At 33.7% G+C, this 19,375-nt stretch overlaps 1 protein-coding gene across 1 annotated transcript; it reads right to left on the reverse strand.

Annotated features, from left to right (window-relative positions):
* Window positions 1–3,177: 3,177 nt before the first annotated feature.
* On the reverse strand, window positions 3,178–5,920 carry LOC141716600 (sister chromatid cohesion protein PDS5 homolog C-like). The gene is made up of 6 exons (XM_074518787.1): window positions 5,777–5,920; window positions 4,766–4,972; window positions 4,485–4,666; window positions 3,905–4,031; window positions 3,643–3,814; window positions 3,178–3,295 (listed from the first exon to the last, which is right to left on the reverse strand). The coding sequence occupies exons 1-6, from the start codon at window positions 5,894–5,896 to the stop codon at window positions 3,288–3,290; spliced, it is 816 nt and encodes a 271-aa protein (XP_074374888.1). The 5' UTR covers window positions 5,897–5,920; the 3' UTR covers window positions 3,178–3,287.
* Between the last annotated feature and the right edge of the window lie 13,455 nt (window positions 5,921–19,375).

Raw genomic sequence — 19,375 nt, forward strand, 5'->3', positions numbered from 1 at the left:
ATGAATAGGCTAATGTTGCCGTTTTGATCGTGGAATTTCAACCCGGTTAACGACAATGAGAATCTGATTCATCTTTGTATTCACATTCCCTTTAATCAGGTTGAAATCCCATGATCCAGAGGGTCCCTAATATGCACATGATCGAACGTCCATGCTACTATCGATCTATCATATTTCACAGATGCAAACGCAAATAAAACATTTTAAGTTGGACATGATATTTACAGGATTCCACGTCTCATTCCAAATCAAGTTCAATATATAGATTATCATCTTGGTTACAGGTCACTGTCCCTAAGAGCCTTATACCACATTTAGGCTCTTATTGATTTAAAGATCCCCTAAGAGCCTCTTATGACATTTTTGTTCACCCTCAAATTTTGACATAAGAGCCAAGATAGGATCTCTTGGAGAGGATATAACCAACATAACCTATACATCATGTAAAATGTAAATTACTTTGATTATCAATCTCAAAACGTCTATCCTGTTATGAAGCTTTTGGCCCTTTAACAACCAAAATATCTTCATTCAACCTTCATTCCAGAACAAACATCGTCATTCAGCCTAGCCCTGAAGGGGAAGTGAAAGCCGCGAAGGGGAAGTGAAAAATGAGAAGGTGTTTGTTATGGAGTGAAGGGGAAGTGAAAGCCTTGAAGTTGTGTGATCTGGAGCAAAGCTTTAATGCACAGCTAACATCTTCATTCAGCCTTCACTCCAGATCGACCGCCATGACAGGTTGACTTGGGGATCCAAGACACAAAAAAGAGCAAAATATACCAACCAAAAACATGCATTGTACTGAAGACAGGGGAAAGAACCCCATCACTTTGATTGCTGAAACCAATAATGAAAAAGCCTAAAAAAAATAGTACAAAAATCAAGATCAATCTGCAGACCAGAATTAAAGGAAAAGAGGACCTAAAAACAAGCAGATAAAAATAACTGCTTTAAAAAGAAACTTGATGCACAAATCCAAATACACTAAAAACGCCACAAATAAAAACCAAAATGTCATCAACTTGGAAAATTCTACAGTCATTAGCAAAACTAGTGGAACATATAGCTCTATGAAATGGTCCATAAGCTGTATGGAAAATTTAAATCTTTTTTGTTTATAACATTGTCAATATAAATTATCAATTTTTCGGGGATAAATGTAAAAAAAACCCAAATATGACGGTTTCATGAGGCTAGACAAATTCAATGAAAATTATGCCAATTTCTCGAGGAAGCCCAATATATTATCGAGTTGACCAAATTATGCTAGTTTCACTGGGCAGTGTCTGTAAGTATTCCATTGGTCTCCTGCTTATACATAGAGTAAGTGATGGTTATTAGATCTCTATTGTTAATTTCAATTGAACTTTAATGTTAAGTTGATTTAAGTTTCTTTTAATTTTCTGTGCTTTAAAATATCTGGATTTTTAAAGATTTCTTTGTTTTGATTTATGGAGCAGTCAATGAAGCCTGGCCAGCTTTCGGGAAATCCAGATGAAAGGCATGTAAACAAGATTTATGGTTATAAATACCAGTAGTAGAACTTACAGAAATGTTTTCTACTTTCAGATCCTCTTAATGATTTGATAGAATACGATACTTAAGTTTGGTATAGAAAAGCCTTCGACAGGAAAAATGTAAGCTTATGAGCTGAGGCACGACCGCACTCCATCAGTTCCACTTTCAGTTGGCTAAAAATAAAGTTGACATAGTTTCTGCTAGATGGAGAAAATTTCAACAATTACTTCCCGCCTTAAATTTCAATGCGACTGAGTTCAATAGAGGGAAACAATTCATATCTAGTTTATTCCAATAATAGTTTAGTATTTTACTACCTTTACCATAACCCTGGATAATCTTCGCAAAGGGGCAATTAAATTTTTTAAAACCCCGTTAATATTTAATGCACACAAAAAGGCACCAACACAGAACCAAGCCACAGCAGTAATCAAATTGCAATTGATATTCAAAGATATCTTAATTTCTACATTTGATTTGTGAATATCAGGTGATTTAATATAAACCAATTAAGCTTCAAAGAAATCAAATAGTGCCAGGATCCAACATCCGCAGGAAATTTATTATATTTATAATGCAAAACATCAGAATCATGACACTCGAACAACATAGCACCGAACAGAACCAAAGACACTATGTAAATTCCAAATGGAATTGAAAATTGAGCTCTAAATCAATTTTTTTATGTATATGAACAAAGGCCTGAAATCTGCTCTGTTCGTTGAGCTCAACAGCATAAATCCTCAAAAGATATCCAAAACAATGAAGCACAAATAAACTCCATCTCCAGGTTCCAAATAAACAAGAAATCAAGAAAATGTAACTTTCGTCCCCTCAAAAGCTGAAAATTACTTATAAGTATTGTTTGATTGTTTATAAAATTTATGTTACCTAATCCAAATTCATAGTAACTATAAGTGAAAAATTGCATTTTTTATAAAGTGCTTTCAAAGTAAGAAAAGAAACCTTTTTTTAGACAAGACAAACTTGCCATTTTTATAAAGAATGAATAGGCTAATGGTGCCGTTTTGATCGTGGTATTTCAACCCGGCTAACGACAATGAGAATCTTATTCATCTTCGTATTAACATTCCCTTTAATCAGGTTGAAATCCCATGATCCAGAGGGTCCCTAATATCCACACGATCAAACGTCCATGCTACTATCGATCTATCATATTTCACAGATGCAAACGCAAATAAAACGTTTTAAGTTGAACATGATATTTCAAGGATTTCAAGTCTCATTCCAAATCAAGTTCAATATATAGATTATCATCTTGGTTACACGTCACTGTCCCTAAGAGTCTTTTACAACATTTAGGCTCTTAGTAATTTAAAGATCCCATAAGAGCCTCTTACAACATATTTGTTCACCCTCAAATTCTGACATAAGAGCCAAGATAGGATCTCTTGGAGATGATCTAATCAACATAATCTATACATCATGTAAATGTAAATTACTTTAATAATCAATCTCAAAACGTCTTTCCTGTTATGAAGCTTTTGGCCCTTTAACAACCAAAATATCTTCATTCAGCCTAGCCGTGAAGGGGAAGTGAAAGCTGTGAAGTTGTTTGTTATGGAGTGAAGGGAAAATGAAAGCCGTGAAGTTGTTTGATCTGGAGCAAAGCTTTAATGCAGAGCTAACATCTTCATTCAGCCTTCACTCCAGATCAAACAACTTCACGGCTTTCACTTCCCCTTCACTCCAGAACAAACAACTTCGCGGCTTTCATTCATTTCCCCTTCAAGGCTTTCACTTTCCCTTCACGATCCTGCACATCATTGAAAATCAAAGTGACGTTAATGCAGAAGCCAAACTAGAAGACCAAGAAGAGATTTGATTCTACAAATGCATTTACATCAATGCACCCTCCATTTAGGCAAAAGAAAGTGAATTTATTTGGAATTTAATGATAACGAAACTAAGAGCATCCTTGCATAATTTAATATCTATATTATATTGCTAGTACTTGAAAAGGTGCCATAACTTGCATTGTTTTATAGAAATAGAAGGAACTAAAATAAAAATACGATAATATAATATCTATATTATATTGCTAGTAGAGAAACACAATTTAGTTTTGTATAGAAATGTGAAGGTAGAAGGAGAGACACCAACCACATGCATGTTTGTCTTCAGGGGTGCACAGGCAAATGTGAGCTACTACTGAGGAATAATCGTCAACATTCAGGTTCCCGGATCTGACAAATCTTGGGAGAAAGTGGCGGAGTTTGACGTTGCAGTTTGTGAGAACTGTCTCCCCCAATATCCTCGAATCGGATGATACATGCTGAACAAAATGTTCATAACATAAATTTAATATATGAAATTAATATGCTACAGACAACTGCAAACACAAGAAGTGCATAAAACCAGATACCTCATTTTTTCTGTTGACGCTGGTAAGGATGATGCTCAGAAGCTCATCTGAAATTTGTTCACTTTCTTCTAAAGTGTGGGTCATGATAGACTCCATTTGTCTAAAGACAGCAACCGAGTGGGGGTACCTTGTGATTAAGCAAGACAAAGCTAAATTTTTAAATCATGAAACTGGAAGAAGTTAGAGGGATTGATGCTTACAGTAATTTTGCATACATCATCAAACAAACTTTAACATATTCGGCAAATCTTGTCAAATTAGTGCTAGCATACGATAAACAGATCCTAGAGATACGCGGGAACAAAAAAATAAATCGACTGTGGACATATTTTTGCTAGCATGGCAACTAATCACCCAATATATTTATTAAAATCTAAATTTCGTCTCATAATTCCCTATATAAACAACGGAAGTTTTTCTTATTTCAAAAAATTTAAAATGTCATAAAAATTAATTTAAATATAACCTGTAAAGTTAAGGTGATTTCTTTAGACATTTTCATTAATATAAGCACAACAGCCAAATTTCAATTGCAAATGTAATACTGTACGAATGCTTTCTTGTAGCACTAGTTGTTTACCTAATGGAATCCAGGAACAGCCTGAACATCTTGGGAATCAAATTGCCACACTCAAGGTCCACCATTAGCACTCCTACTCTCACATTTGTCATATTACGAAGAATACGAAGGCCCTTCTCATACCTGCCGGTATCTTCGCTGGACAACATGCCAAGTCCCATTACTATCAGATTAAAAATGTCCTGCACATCATTCAGTTGAAAAAACAAACAATTATTTAAGATTTGTTAAGGTGTTAACTTTATTTGAAATGCAAAGCTAATTCTTTATACGTAGGCAACCTTCATTTGAACATTATCATTGTAAGGTGTGTCTGGGGCAGTAATTCTTATAAGCTCACTCATACAAGATGCAACTGACACTCTCACATTGAAATTAGAATGCTTTAACAACCGATCAGAAACTAATGCCTTCATTGCGGGGTCAAGTGCGCTTTTCATAAACCTGGAAGGTGTTTGCCCAACCTCGGATAAAAGCCCTTCTACTCGCTGGAAGACATGAACAACATAGACAATTACATTAAACATAAAGAGAGAACTGATTATAGAAAGCGGATAACTTGTCAAGAGTAAAAAAGTATGTGCAGGTTAAAATTGAATTAAAAAAGGTTTTCTTTAATCGGAAAAATATATCCCCCAAACTTAACATCATGGCAATTTCATGATTCTGTAAGGTTCCAACTCTACTAATTATACCCAACTCGCTCCAACAAGACTGCAACAAAGTGAACCAACTTGCGACAAGCTAGTGATTCTAAATAGAGCTCAACGTATGTCGTGAATGAACATGTGATGCATTGATGTAGTGGTATAAATAACAGTGTTAATTAATACCTAAAACTTTAACTGATGAAAAAATTGGGAACACAAAGAACTTTCAATTTTTGTTACTCAAAATGATTCAACAAGGATAGAAATAAAAGAGTAATGACCACATCCATATAACATATAAAACTCTTTATTAACACAGCATAATCAAACCCATAAAAACCAAAAACCCCAAATTAAACACATACAAAATCAGCCCTTGATGAACATCCAAATTTCATTTGAAAAACAAAATTAATTCACAATTCTTGTCACCTAAATCATTAAACAATTACAGAAATTAAAGGGCAATGACCGCATTTATAACAACATACTCAGATCTTTATCAACAAAGCACAAGCAAATAATAATAGTAAAAATTAATTAAATTCAGCACTTATAATTCATCAGAAACACATACAAAACCATTTAATGGACAAATCTAATAAACTTGTGTGTGTTTGCGAGAAAAGGGTATAATCTTACGTCTAAAAACCCGAGGAGCTCTATAGGTGTAGTACTAGCAACTGACGAGAAACCTAGCAGGTTCTTTCCAGCAGCTTCGAGCTGGATTTGAAGCTTTACCTCCTTCAAAATTGTTGCCATTCTTTTCTCGAGAAATTCTATGATTTAAAACCCTGAATAAGATGAATGTGAAATGTGCATTATATATACACAAACGAGGGAATTGGGGATTCTTAATTCTTATCCTTTTTTTTCTTTTTTTGACGTCCAACAAAACAGACGTTAGCTTCATGTATACGTGGCAGTATGATCTGAGGAAAGGGGATTTGGATTATGCGTAAGCATACAAACATGCTTGTGTCATGTGTGTGCATGTTGTGAGCTGTGTTTGTTTGTGTTATGAATCTTTTGTTCTTCTGTTGTTATGTGTTCAAGTCTTTTATGTTCCCGCTAAGAACATTGTAGATTTGGTTTCCAGACAAAAATGGATTTTATCACCCCATGCCTATCATCAACCCATGGTTAAAATTAAAAAAAACGAAGATAAAAAATTTGAATCTCATATCTATATATCTTCCTAAAAATAGATTTTTTTACTTATAATTTCGCAAAATTTTATTGTACTTTTAATTTTAAAACATTTATAATTCATTATGAAAACAAATCGTCTAGCTTAAATTAGAAAATTATTTAAATCCACCGTTTCAGTTAAGAAAAACAGTTTATAGTATATTGTATTCGTTTTAGATTTTATAAAAATTATTTGGTTTTCCATATTTGGGGTATTTATTCTGAATTTTAGAAAATTTGTTAAAATTTGGGTATATTTGATATTATATTTAAACAATCCTTTAAAATCTCACAGTATTTAATTTAGATTTTAAAATATTTGGATTCGGACAATCTTTTAAAATCCGGAGATATTAGTCTATAATCTACTAAAATTTGGTGGTACTCAAAATAGAGATGCACAAAAAATTAATCGGGCCGGAATTTTATCTGGGCCTGAAAAACACGTTTTTTCGAGAAAACAGATCGGGCATGTTTTATAAAAAATCGGGCCGGAAAGAGGTTGCACTAAAAATATGAGGTTCATTTTAGGCCCGCGGGCCGTGTCATATCATGCTTTGGGTTTTTTCCGGATATATTAAACGGTAGTTAGTAATTTTTGCCTCAACCTATGAGTAGTTTAGATATTTAACAAAATATCTCAAACTATGGGAGAGAGGAGTTTAAACACGGAAACAAAAAAAATTCTTTCAAATTATATTCAAATGTTCTCAATTTTAAACTATGGTGATTGTTATTTACAATATCAAATCGATAAACCAAACAAAAATACCTTATTTTACATCTAATAGTACAAATACAGTTGATAAGAATTTATTAAAAATATTATATATATTTATGTTTTATAAAAAAAATCAAAATTTTATCCAGGTTTATTAAAAAGTCTGGGTTTTTATCTGAGTTTTTTAGAACTGAACTTTTCAAAATGCGGGCTTTTGTTCAAATTTTTAGACCGGACTGGATTTTCACGAAAAAAGAGGGCTCGTTTAAGGCTTGCATGCCAGGCCTAACCAAGTCGCATTTTTCCAGATAGAGCTTTTCAAACTTTTTTCCGGATCGTATTTCAAGTTTCATAATTTTTTAACATAATTTTGAATGTTAGTGGATTGTCAAGTAAGCAATGTCAGGTCATTTGTGACCAAATTTTGGTACCCAATTTGGTACCTCTATCGCTATTCATTATATACTTCTTGAAATCTCACATAAATACAGCTGTATATTCGATCTAAATTTTAAATAATTTTAAAATTCAAAGATATTTTATTTTATTTTTGTAAAAAAATATTATGGTTTTCAAGAAGGATTATATAAAGTGTTTTAAAATCTGATTTTATTCAATTAGGATTTTAATAACTACGACAAAATCTGGTGGTATTTAGTTTAAATTTTAACAATCCATCAAAATTTATTTTTTTGACAAATTTAAAGATAATTTCATTAATTTAGAAGAACTCGCCAAGAGATGTTCAAAAGATCTGAAACTGAAAGTCGATCTGGAAAAAAGCCTCAAAATATTGCTGGCAAAAAATGGGCCTTCTTTTTCTTGAAATTTTGACCCAGGCTGGAACCCAAAAAATCCGGATAAAAGTCTAGTTCGGCCAGATAAAAGCACGGGCTTCTCATAAAAACTCGGATAAAAATTCAATTTTTTTATTAAAATAAATATATATATATGATATTTGTAATAAATTTTTATAAATTATATTATACTACTAGATGTAAAACAATGTATATTTGGTTGATTTGTTGATTTTATACCGTAAATAACAATCAATAGAGCTTAGGTTAATAAATAAGAATAATTGAATGAAATATAAAAAAAAAATTATTTCGATATCTAAACTACCCTCTCTTATAATTAAAAATGTAATTTTATTCAGTATCTAAACTAATCATAGATCGAGGCACAAAAAATTGAATAGTGGTTACCATATAAATAAATAAAGCCCAAATAAAAGTCGAGTTCGGACCGGCACGCGGGCCTAAAATATGCCTCGTATTTAATAGGAAGTCCAGCCCGACCCGATTTTCAGAAACGCCTGACCCGATCCTTTTTTTCTAGAAAATCGAATTTTTTATGGCCCGGATAAAACTCGACCTTATGAGCTTTTTGTGCATTTCTAAACGCATGGCCGAAAACAAATCTCTGAACGAATTTGCAATAAGGTTAAAAACAGATAAATAAGCTAAACAATTAGTCGTCTTATTTTCTAATAGCTTAACATATTGAATACAAATATTCTTGAAATTAGAAATAAACTTAATTGTCTTCCAAGCAATTCACCTACACCAACTTTCGATGTATTTCTGAAAACAGTAGCATCACAATTGACCTTAATATAATTAAATCTTCATTTAGTCTTGTGTTCATATATTACAGTTGTACAAACTACGATTAGAGATACAAATGCCTTCATAGTATGAACGAACATCTATTGTAAAAAGTGAGCTTTTACGATTTCCACATTATTATTGTACAAGACATGTCTTAATATAACAAGACTAAGTCATATTGACAGAAAAATTCTCAGAAGATGACTACAATAATCAACAAGCTGAACTCATATGTAAAGTCTCTGTGGATATTCTGGGAGAGGCGAGAATATATTTCAAGAATGACTCATTTAACATATTCAAGAAAGAAATAATGGAGAACTTCTCAACAGTGCAGTTTGAAAGGGTGATAAGTTAATGATTGAGAATGATAAATTCACAAGGATGAGGAAGGTTCAGCTAATTGAAATGTTGGTAAATATAAATGAAAGAAAGACAAGGGAGAAGTTTGAGATGAAAGAGGGAGCTATCAAGAAGGCTAAGGAGTTGGACAGATTGGAAAGAAGATCAAATGAGCTCAAGGCTAGAGGATTAAGTAGGGTTTCTGAAAATGGTGTGTTCCTGAACATTAGAACTCACAGACTATCAAGGTACAGAGTTGAGCATCTTGGCAGTTACTTACTAGAAGAATGGCTAAAACTTGTGGAAGCACTAAGACGAACTGAGATCATTGAAGAACTTGAATGTTTTGTTAGACTAAAGAATTTGATTAGATCTCAGTCATGATATGAAAACTTCAGTTAGTTCTGTAACTCATTTTTTTTCTTTGTAACAACTAGATGATATTTATCTATAAAAGAATGTCCTTTGTATATCTGTGTTTTTTTTATTTTTGTTTAGGATTAGTCTTAATTAGGCATGAATTTGTTACAAGTAATTTTCTCATAAATCGGGGGAGATTGTTGTGCAAGACATGCCTTAATATAACAAGACTAAGTCATATTGACAATCCTAAGATTTAGTTGACTTGTAACTCTTATGTAATTTTTAATGATATTCTTTGAATCTGTAAGAATGTTGAAAAATACTAGACTGGAGTATTTTTCAGTAAACAGCCAACAAGCTAGGAATAAGTCTTTGGAAGAAGATCAAGCCTGATCATGCCTCATAATGAAGACCAATAGCTTGGTAAGAATAATGTTGTGGATTGAAAAATATTTTAAGTCAAATATCGAGAAGTTACAGATCAAGGGTTGTCAAGAAGTATATCGAGAATTACTCAAGTTTATCGTGAAGTCAATTTGACTTGTAGAGAAGTCATTTCTCTTGTAGAGAAGTCATCTCACTTATAGAGAAGTCACTTACCCTATAGAGAAGTCAACTTGATATGTAGAGATACGGAGATGTCGACAAGTCAAAACGCAAGTAGAGATATGAAGATATCGACAAGTCATTTACACATGTAGAGAAGTGGAGATGTCCACAATTCAAAATTCATGTAGAGAATGGAGATATCGACAAGTCATTAACACATATAGAGAAGTGGAGATGTCGACAAGTCATTTATACATATAGAGAAGTGAGGATGCCGACAAGTCATTTATACATGTAGAGAAGTAGAGATATCGACAAGTCATTCAACATCGTGATACATACATCTCTATACACTTTGGAGATCTCGATAACCGCTTCAACTACAGAATACAGCTCTCATGAAGATTCAAAGTTATCAGTCAACAGACTGTTTTATCATTAAAATAAAAAGTTTACAAATACAGTTTTAAGAGTGCAAGATCAAGGGCCAAGATGAACTAGAAAATGGAGTGTAGCAACCTGGAAGATTGTATGCAGACATGCAGCATTTGAAATTGAAATAGACAAAATAGCTTTAGAAATTATGTTGGTCTATTTTAGTGCAATCTATGTAAACTGTGCATGTTAGTCTATAAAGCATGTCACGGGTCATTTGTTCAGTTGTAACAAACATACTAGTTTTTTATGTACTCTCTCAAAAAGTAGCCAAGTTCTTCAACATCAAGAATTTAGATTTGTAGCACAATGTATTTGATTTTTTAATAAAAGATCGAGTAAATTTTAATAATTTGCTTCTATGTGTTTTTACAGTTAATTGATTATCACTACAATTACTTAGCCTGTTGAGTTCCAGTAAGCCAAAATATTTTAACTTGATTTTCTTGAAAACAAATCACAAAGTTCTTAAGTAAAAATTCAGAAACACACATTCACCCCCTGTGTGCATTTCATACCTAACAAGTGGTATCAGAGCAAAATCTGAAAGCAAACAGATTAGATTTTGAAAGTATGAGTGCACAAAATCTTAGCAGTATCAAGATACATGTCTTTGACAAAGGAAACTACACTCCGTGGAAGAAGAAGATGATGTTGTTAATCAGGATGGCTCATCCACTTGTAATAACTCGGCTTTCAGGACTATTAACTCTACATCGAAACTAATACAAAATCCAATTATTAAACCGAATTTCTATTATAAAGGTGACTATTACAAAAGCGCAGCTAACGAAATTTCAAAAGTCAATCTACTTCAATCCTAAGTCCTTAAACTCCAATGCCATCAAACTTGAATCTTAGACGAAACCTGAAAATTGTAAGGATGAGCTGCAAAGCCCAGCAAGCAATTATCATCCAAAAAAGTGATGGAATCTTTATATGTCAAACTAAGTATGTCAAAGATCTTCTAAAAAAAATTGGAATGGTGGATTGCTCACCTCCATCAACTCATATGTCTGCAGCTACCAAGTTGAATGAAAATAAGAAAAGAAAAAGTGTAGACATTATGAGTTATAGGGGAATGATTGGATCTCTACTTTATTTGACTACAAGTAAACCAGACATCATGTTTGCTACATGTCTGTGTGCAAGATTTAAAGCTAATCCTAAAGAATCACACTTAATGGATATTAAGAGGATTTTCAGATATTTGAAGGGTACTCCAAACTTGAGATTATGATATTCTAAGGGAACTAGTTTTAAAACTGTTGGTTACACAAATGCAGATTTTGCTGGATGCAGGGTTGACAGAAAGAGTACTAGTGGAAGCTGCCAATTTCTTGGTCAAAGACTTGTATCCTGGTATAGTAAGAATCAACAGTCTGTGTCAACTTCCACATCTGAAGTTGAATATATAGCTGCTAGAATTTGTTGTGCTCAAGTGCTTTGGATTAGAAACCAACTAATCGATTATGGATTAGTGTTACATAAAATTCATATCATGGGTGATAACACATGTGCAATATCCATTATTGATAATCATTTTAATCATTCTAGAATAAAGCACATTGATGTAATGTACCATTTTATTAGAGAATATGTTGCAAATGGTGTAATAGAGCTAATTTATGTTCCAACAGAATAACAGTTAGCTGATATTTTCACTAAACCTGTAGATGAAGCATCATTTCCAAGGTGAGTAAGTGAAATTGGAATGTTAAATTCTTCATCTTAAGGCAAGAACTCAGCTAACATATTGCAACATATTAATTCTTAATAAATCAAAAGTAATTTGATTTAGTTAAGAATTAACTGAAATATGATTTATAAATATTTCAGAAATCTCTGTATATTTATTTTTGTAAAATAAATTTAGCTTAGGATTTTTCTAATTCTAAGAAAATTTGCCTGATGTTAATTCATTTAGATTTTATGTGAAATTGATATAAGGCAAAAACATATTGAAGCAAAAATATGTAGAGAACTGAGTTCTCGATAAGTTAAATCTAGATCTCTACATATACTTTGTGATATAGAGTTCTCGATATAACATATCTTGACTTATCGATATCTCAGAATAGGATAATTTAAATCAATAAATTATTTCATTAACATACTTTTGATATAAAAACAACTTTGATTTTTTTTATTGTATATTAGCAATAAAAATCAAAATTGAAGGGTTCTAGTGACAAACTGGGTATTTGTACTACATATCGATATGTTACTATCTAGTTCTCGCTAAGAGTTCACAAATATGACATCTCGAGATGAGTTCTTTACAACTCCACATGACTTATCGATATAATTTTTACCGTTTCTAATTATCTTATGGTGAAGTAACATCTCCACATTATAAATACCCATGCATCTCGATATAACCCCTCTTTACTCTCTCGAGATCTACTTTAACCTAATTACAACGATTTCTCTCAAATTCACTCTCTACAAGCTTTTCTATTCTCCAAAGCTTACCCACTCAATTTCTTCAAACTTTCAAATGGCATCCAACACCAATACTGAAAGAGCTGTCATACCCAAGGAGGGGATAAACTTCCTGGCTTTTGTTGACCCAACACAAGTACCTGATAATTTCAAGTATTTTTTAAAATGTATTGTTGATTCCTATCTTGCAGGTGCACTTACAACACCCCCTACTCTATACCTAGACATTTTGAATAAATTCTAGGGAAGTGTTGTTCTTGTCACAAATATAGATGACAATCAAGCTGTGTCCATGATGGTGACTTGTACTATAAAAGGGGTTGATGTGGAGTTTAATTCAAATGATCTTAATGATGCTCTTGGGCTACCCACAAAGGACTTTATTACAGCTCCTACTTATCAGGAGATTGGGAATTTCATAATTTCATTCACTATGCAGATAAGGCTAAAAAAGAAGCATCTCAGGAGAGAATGGTCATTTGTGTTTGACATAGTGATCATGGCTTTTATCTGCAGAAAGACTAGGTTTGACAACACATCCACTGTAGTTCAAAACTTGGTCTTCTTAATGGCCTACAACAGACAATTGGATGCTGGAAGCCTCATTCTGGCTGAGTTGAGCACTAGGCTTACAATGCCCTTGGAAAGTAGAGGTAAGGAAATCTTTTTTCCTAGATTTATGATGTCTGTCTTAAATCATAAGGTCGGTGACATTTACTTAACTGAGAGTATTGATCAAAGTCAAATAGGCATTTCTAAATCAGTATCCAAAATTCTATTTAGACAACTGAACTAGAAAAACCAAGCAGGAGTAAGTCTAAGTATCACTAACTTCATGTTAGGGAAATTCAGGATTTACCCCTACCCTATGCCTGACATGAGAAATCTTGCAAATACTAGTACAGCTATGGCTCCTAGTGTAACAGCCCGCACTTCTGGACTATTAACTCTAAATCAAAACTAATACGAAATATAAATATTAACCCAAAATTCTATTACAAAGATGACTATTACAAAAGCACAACTAAAAGCGGAAGTGCGGGCTGTTACAGTTGGTATCAGAGCAGATACATATAACTCAAATCATGTGAAATCAATTAACACCAAAAGCATGCGTATGTGCAGAAAAATACACTTATTGATTTTAGCGTGTTGGATATATTTGAGATGTCATGTCTAATATGTTTCATGTTTAGTTTTCAGATCTTAACTAACAGGAAATATCAGTTCTTACTGGAATCAGGACTTACTGAAAGTCAGGACTTAAGGATATCAGGACTTAGATTATCAGAAGATAATATCAGAAGATGGATATCAGAACTTAAGTACTGGAGGACTAACAGTTAAGGAAAGAAACTGATTTACAGGAAAGAAGATCGAGACTAATACAAGAAGAATATATGCATGGAAAAAGTTAGAGGACTAGAAGAATTGTATAAGATATCTGATTGATATATTTTATAAGACAGAATTATATTCCATATCAATTAGAAGTTATCTTATAACTGTGTGTCTATATAAACACAGACATAGGTTTAGTCTAAAAGTGTTACGATCATCGAGAAGTTCATACAATTGTAACCTGGCAGCTCTCGTGATATTTGTTCATCACTGAGAGAGAAAAGTTCTATTGTAACGGAGTTTATTATATCAAATACATCTATTTTCTGTTACTTATGCTTTAAATCGATTTGATTGTATTCTACACTGTATTCAACCCCCTTCTACAGTGTTGTATGACCTAACAAGTGGTATCAGAGCCTATCTGTTAACACACATACAGTAAAGATCCAAAACAATCATGTCTGAAAAAGCTAAAAATCCAACCAAGCCCGCCAAAACTGAAGATACTCCAAAAACTCAAACCCACAGTCGATATGAGACTATTAGGGTTCCCATGTTAAGACCTTCTGAGTATCCCATATGGAAAGTAAAGATGGCTATGTTTCTGGAAGCTACAGATCCAGAATACCTTGACAGAATTTATGAAGGACCGCATAAGCCAACCAAGCTCTCTGTTGTAGTTGCAGATCAGCCAACAAAGACCATACCAAAGGAGAAAAGTGAATACACAGCTGAAGATATCTCATCTATTTCCAAGGATGCAAAGTTAAGGCATTTGCTACATAGTGCCATTGATAAAGTCATGTCAAATAGGGTAATTCAACGCAAGACTGCAAAGGAGATATGGGATGCTTTGGAGACAAGGTGTCAGGGAACTGAATTGACTTATATGACAGGTTTGTCAAACTCTTAAATGATCTGTCACCGGTGGACAAGGAATATGACATTGAAGATTCAAATCTAAAATTCCTTTTAGCTCTTCCTGAAAGTTGGGATTTGAAAGCTACTATTATAAGAGACAAATATGCTCTTGATGAAACTACTCTTGATGAAATTTATGGAATGCTCAAGACTTATGAACTTGAGATGGATCAAAGAAGCAAGAGACATGGGAGAAAGTCTAGGACAGTTGCTCTTAATGCTGAGGAGGAAACCCCCAAAGTGGTTGTCTCAAAGAAAGGAAAAGGAAAGGCTCTCATCATAAAGTCTGATTCAGAATCATCAAGTTCTGATGATGATGATTCAGAAACTGAAAGTCTACCTGAAGTAGATGTTGATGAAGAGATGATGAAGTTGTGTACTTTTATGGTGAAGGGTATCATAAAGATAGCTTACAGGAAATTCAGAAGGGGAAAGAAGTTTTCCAGGAAAGGTAGAAGTTCTGATAAGAAGGGCTTCAAAAAATCTGAAGGCAAAGGAGAAAAGTCTGACAGAGGAGATTACTCAAATGTCAAATGCTACAACTGTGGTGAGAAAGGCTACATATCTCCTGACTGCAAGAAAGGAAAGAGTGACAAAGGCAAGGCTCTTATCACAAAGAAGAAAAGCTGGACAGACATTTCAGATTTTGAAGATGAGGAGAACTATGCCTTGATGGCAAATGCTGATAGCAGTTCTTATGCTGCTGAGTTAAAGGTACCTCAAACAACTTATGCCTTTCATACTGATGATATTAGTGAGTTGAGATTATATCTTAAAACCATGTTTATTAGCTATAGAGATCAAACTTTAACATGTGAAAGATTAACTTCTGAAAATCTTGATTTTAAAAAGAGGAATGATTATTTAGAAAAAGAGTTAGTTATGTTCCATCAAACTCAAAAGGATAGAGATTATGTTTTCTATGTTAGAGATGAAGTGCTAAAAATGAATAAATCTCTAAAAACTGAGTTAGAAAAGGAGAGAGGGATTATCAGGACTTGGACTAACTCTGGCAGAACAACTCAGGATATACTAAGTAGTGGGAACTGGAAAGAGGGCTTAGGTTATGGAGATGAGAAAAGTGAAAAAGGAACTGAACAAGTTAAGCCAATTATTGTTAAACAGACTACTAAGCCAAAGGTAAATCCTGTTAAATTTGTAGCTAAAACTGTAAAGTCTGATTCTGAAAAGATGAAAGATATTGAGACAGAAGTGATAGCAGAGTCAACTTCTGATAAATTTGAACAGGATAAACCAACTGAAGTTAACATAGGCTTAATGACAAAGAAGCAGCTTAAATATAAGCTGAAAGAGATTACCAGTGTAAACAAGGTAAAGGTAGCTAGGAAAAATAGGAATGGAAAGGAAGGTGTGAATAAAAGCAACAATTATATGCATGTTCCCAATGCTCCTAGAAAGAAATGCTATAACTGTGGAAACTCTAACCATCTGGCTTCTTTTTGCAAGAAGAATAAGAATATAAACTCCTTACCTTCTAAGTCAGGAGTTAAGAGTCAGTCTGTTAGGTTTAAGCCACAAAATCCTTGTTTTCATTATGGTAGTATATGGCATTCCATTTATACTTGTAAGGAATATCATAGTTTGTACTATGATTATTATCAGATAAAACCTTCTTTGAAGAAAGTTACTTTAATTCCTTCTAGTGTAAAGTATAATGCAAAGTATGATAATGTAAATACTGATAAGAAAAATGTTAGCATAAACTCTGATGCTAAATCCACTGCAAATGTTAACAAACTTAAAAAAGGCCAAAGGATCCAAGCAAGTCTGGGTCCTTAAAACTAACCATTAGTGGTCTTTGTGATTGCAGGGCAACATGAAGAACATCCTAGTTATGGATAGTGGATGTTCAGGACATATGACTGGAAATAAAGCCCTGCTATCAGATTTTGTGGAAAAAGCTGGCCCAGGAGTTTCTTATGGAGATGGCAACATTGGAAAAACTCTGGGATATGGCAAGATCAATCTTGGGAATGTCATCATTGAAACAGTAGCTCTTGTCTCAGGACTTAAACACAATCTGTTGAGTATAAGTCAAATATGTGACAGAGGTTATCATGTGGATTTCTTTGAAGAACACTGTGAAGTTATAAGTAATTCTACAGGAAAAGTGGTTCTGAAAGGTTACAGGCATGGTAACATTTATGAAGCCAGACTTTCAACAAGTACTGATGGTTCTGTAATCTGTCTGTTGAGTAGAGCATCAATTGAAGAAAGCTGGAATTGGCACAAGAAACTCTCTCATTTAAATTTTAACAATATAAATGAACTTGTAAAGAAAGATCTTGTGAGAGGACTGCCAAAATAGTATTTACTCCTGATGGCCTTTGTGATTCATGTCAGAAGGCAAAACAAAGAAAATCTTCTTTCAAGAGCAAAACTGAGTCATCAATTCTTGAGCCTTATCACCTACTGCATGTTGATCTATTTGGTTCAGTCAATGTCATGTCTATTGCAAAGAAGAAATATGTTATGGTTATAGTGGATGAGTTCACAAGATAAACTTGGGTGTATTTCTTGCACAAGTAGACTGAAATAACATCTACTCTAACTGATTATGTCAAACAGTTGGATAAATTGATCAAAGATTCTGTTAAAATAATAAGGAGTGATAATGGCACTGAGTTCAAGAATTCAATGATGGAAGAGTTCTGCAAAGATCATGGAATCAAACATGAATTTTCTCACCTAGAACTCCACAGCAAAATGCAATTGTAGAAAGAAAGAACAGGACTCTCATTGAAGCTGCACGAACAATGCTTAATGAAGCAAAGCTACCAACCTATTTTTAGGCTGAAGTTGTGCAGACTGCTTGTTTTACGCATTTACACTCATAAATAAACATGGAAAAACACCATATGAGATGGTGAAGAAAAAGAAGCCAAATTTGAAATACTTTCATGTATTTGGTTGCAAGTGTTTTGTTCTTAAGACTCATCCTGAACAGCTGTCAAAATTTGATCTAAAAGCTGATGAAGGAATTTTTGTTGGATATCCACTTTCCACAAAAGCCTTCAGAGTCTACAATTTAAGAACAAGAGTTGTCATGGAATCTATCAATGTCTCTTTTGATGATAAGAAGATTACTGGACTTGAAGATTTCGATGATCATGATCAGCTGAGATTTGAGAATGAAGATTTAAATTCTGATTCTGTAAATCCTGATCCTATAAGTTCTGATGGATTAAGTTCTGATGTCATTGAATCTGTGGTAACAACTCCAAAGAAAATGCACCTGTCCAGGGGGAGCAAGCTGAAGAACCTACCACATCTCAAGACTCTCAAGAAGCATCAGAACCCGTCACTGGCTCTTCAAGTTCTGGTTTGTCTAGTTCTGATGAGCCAAATTCTGATAATTCTGGAAGCTCTGATTCTTCAACTCCTTAAAAATCAAATTCAAATTTTGAAGTCTCAGAGAGCATAACTACAGGGGGAGCATCAGAAAATGCTGATGGAGACAGCATGGATCATGGGGGAGGATCCAGTTCTAGAGATCAACTTCCATCTGCAAGGAAGTGGACTAAAGCACACACCCCTGATTTAATCATTGGAGATCCTGAAGCAGGTGTTAGAACTAGAACTGCAACTTCAAATGAATGTCTCTATCATTCCTTTCTATCTCAGACTGAACCAAAGAAAGTGGAAGAAGCTCTTCAAGATGCTGATTGGGTGCAAGCAATGCAGGAAGAGTTAAATGAATTTGAAAGAAATAAAGTCTGGACCCTAGTGCCAAGACCAAAGAATATATCAGTTTTTGGTACAAAATGGGTGTTCAGAAACAAAATTGACAGTGATGGCATAATTACAAGGAATAAAGCAAGACCGGTTGCTAAAGGCTACTCTCAACAAGAGGGTATTGATTATGATGAAACATTTGCACCAGTTGCTAGATTAGAAGCCATAAGAATCTTTTTGGCTTATGCTGCTCAAAAGAAGTTTAAAGTCTTTCAAAAGGATGTGAAAAGTACTTTTCTCAATGGAGAATTGGAAGAAGAGGTATATGTTGAACAACCTCCAGGCTTTGTAGATCCTAAATTTCCCAATCATGTCTACAGGCTTGATAAAGCACTTTATGGCCTTAAGCAAGCTCCATGAGCATGGTATAAGACTTTAGCTCAATTCCTTCTGGAAAGTAGATTTCACAGAGGCACAATTGACAAGACTTTATTCTACCTCAACCATGGAAAGGACTTACTTTTGGTACAGATATATGTTGATGATATCATATTTGGTTCTACTAATTTCAAACTGTGTGAGAAGTTTACAAAGTTAATGCAGTCAAGATATCAAATGAGT

Source organism: Apium graveolens, chromosome 4 (genome assembly GCF_009905375.1).
Source record: "Apium graveolens cultivar Ventura chromosome 4, ASM990537v1, whole genome shotgun sequence".
NCBI classification, from domain to species: Eukaryota; Viridiplantae; Streptophyta; class Magnoliopsida; order Apiales; family Apiaceae; genus Apium; species Apium graveolens.

Excerpts from the sequence above, each read along its gene's own strand:
- LOC141716600 (XM_074518787.1), bottom strand. The coding sequence starts at position 5,896 with ATGGCAACAATTTTGAAGGAGGTAAAGCTTCAAATCCAGCTCGAAGCT. Across the intron at positions 4,667-4,765 it reads ATGATAATGTTCAAATGAAG|GACATTTTTAATCTGATAGT; the intron begins GTTGCCTACGTA and ends AATGATGTGCAG. Across the intron at positions 3,815-3,904 it reads GCGTCAACAGAAAAAATGAG|CATGTATCATCCGATTCGAG; the intron begins GTATCTGGTTTT and ends CATTTTGTTCAG.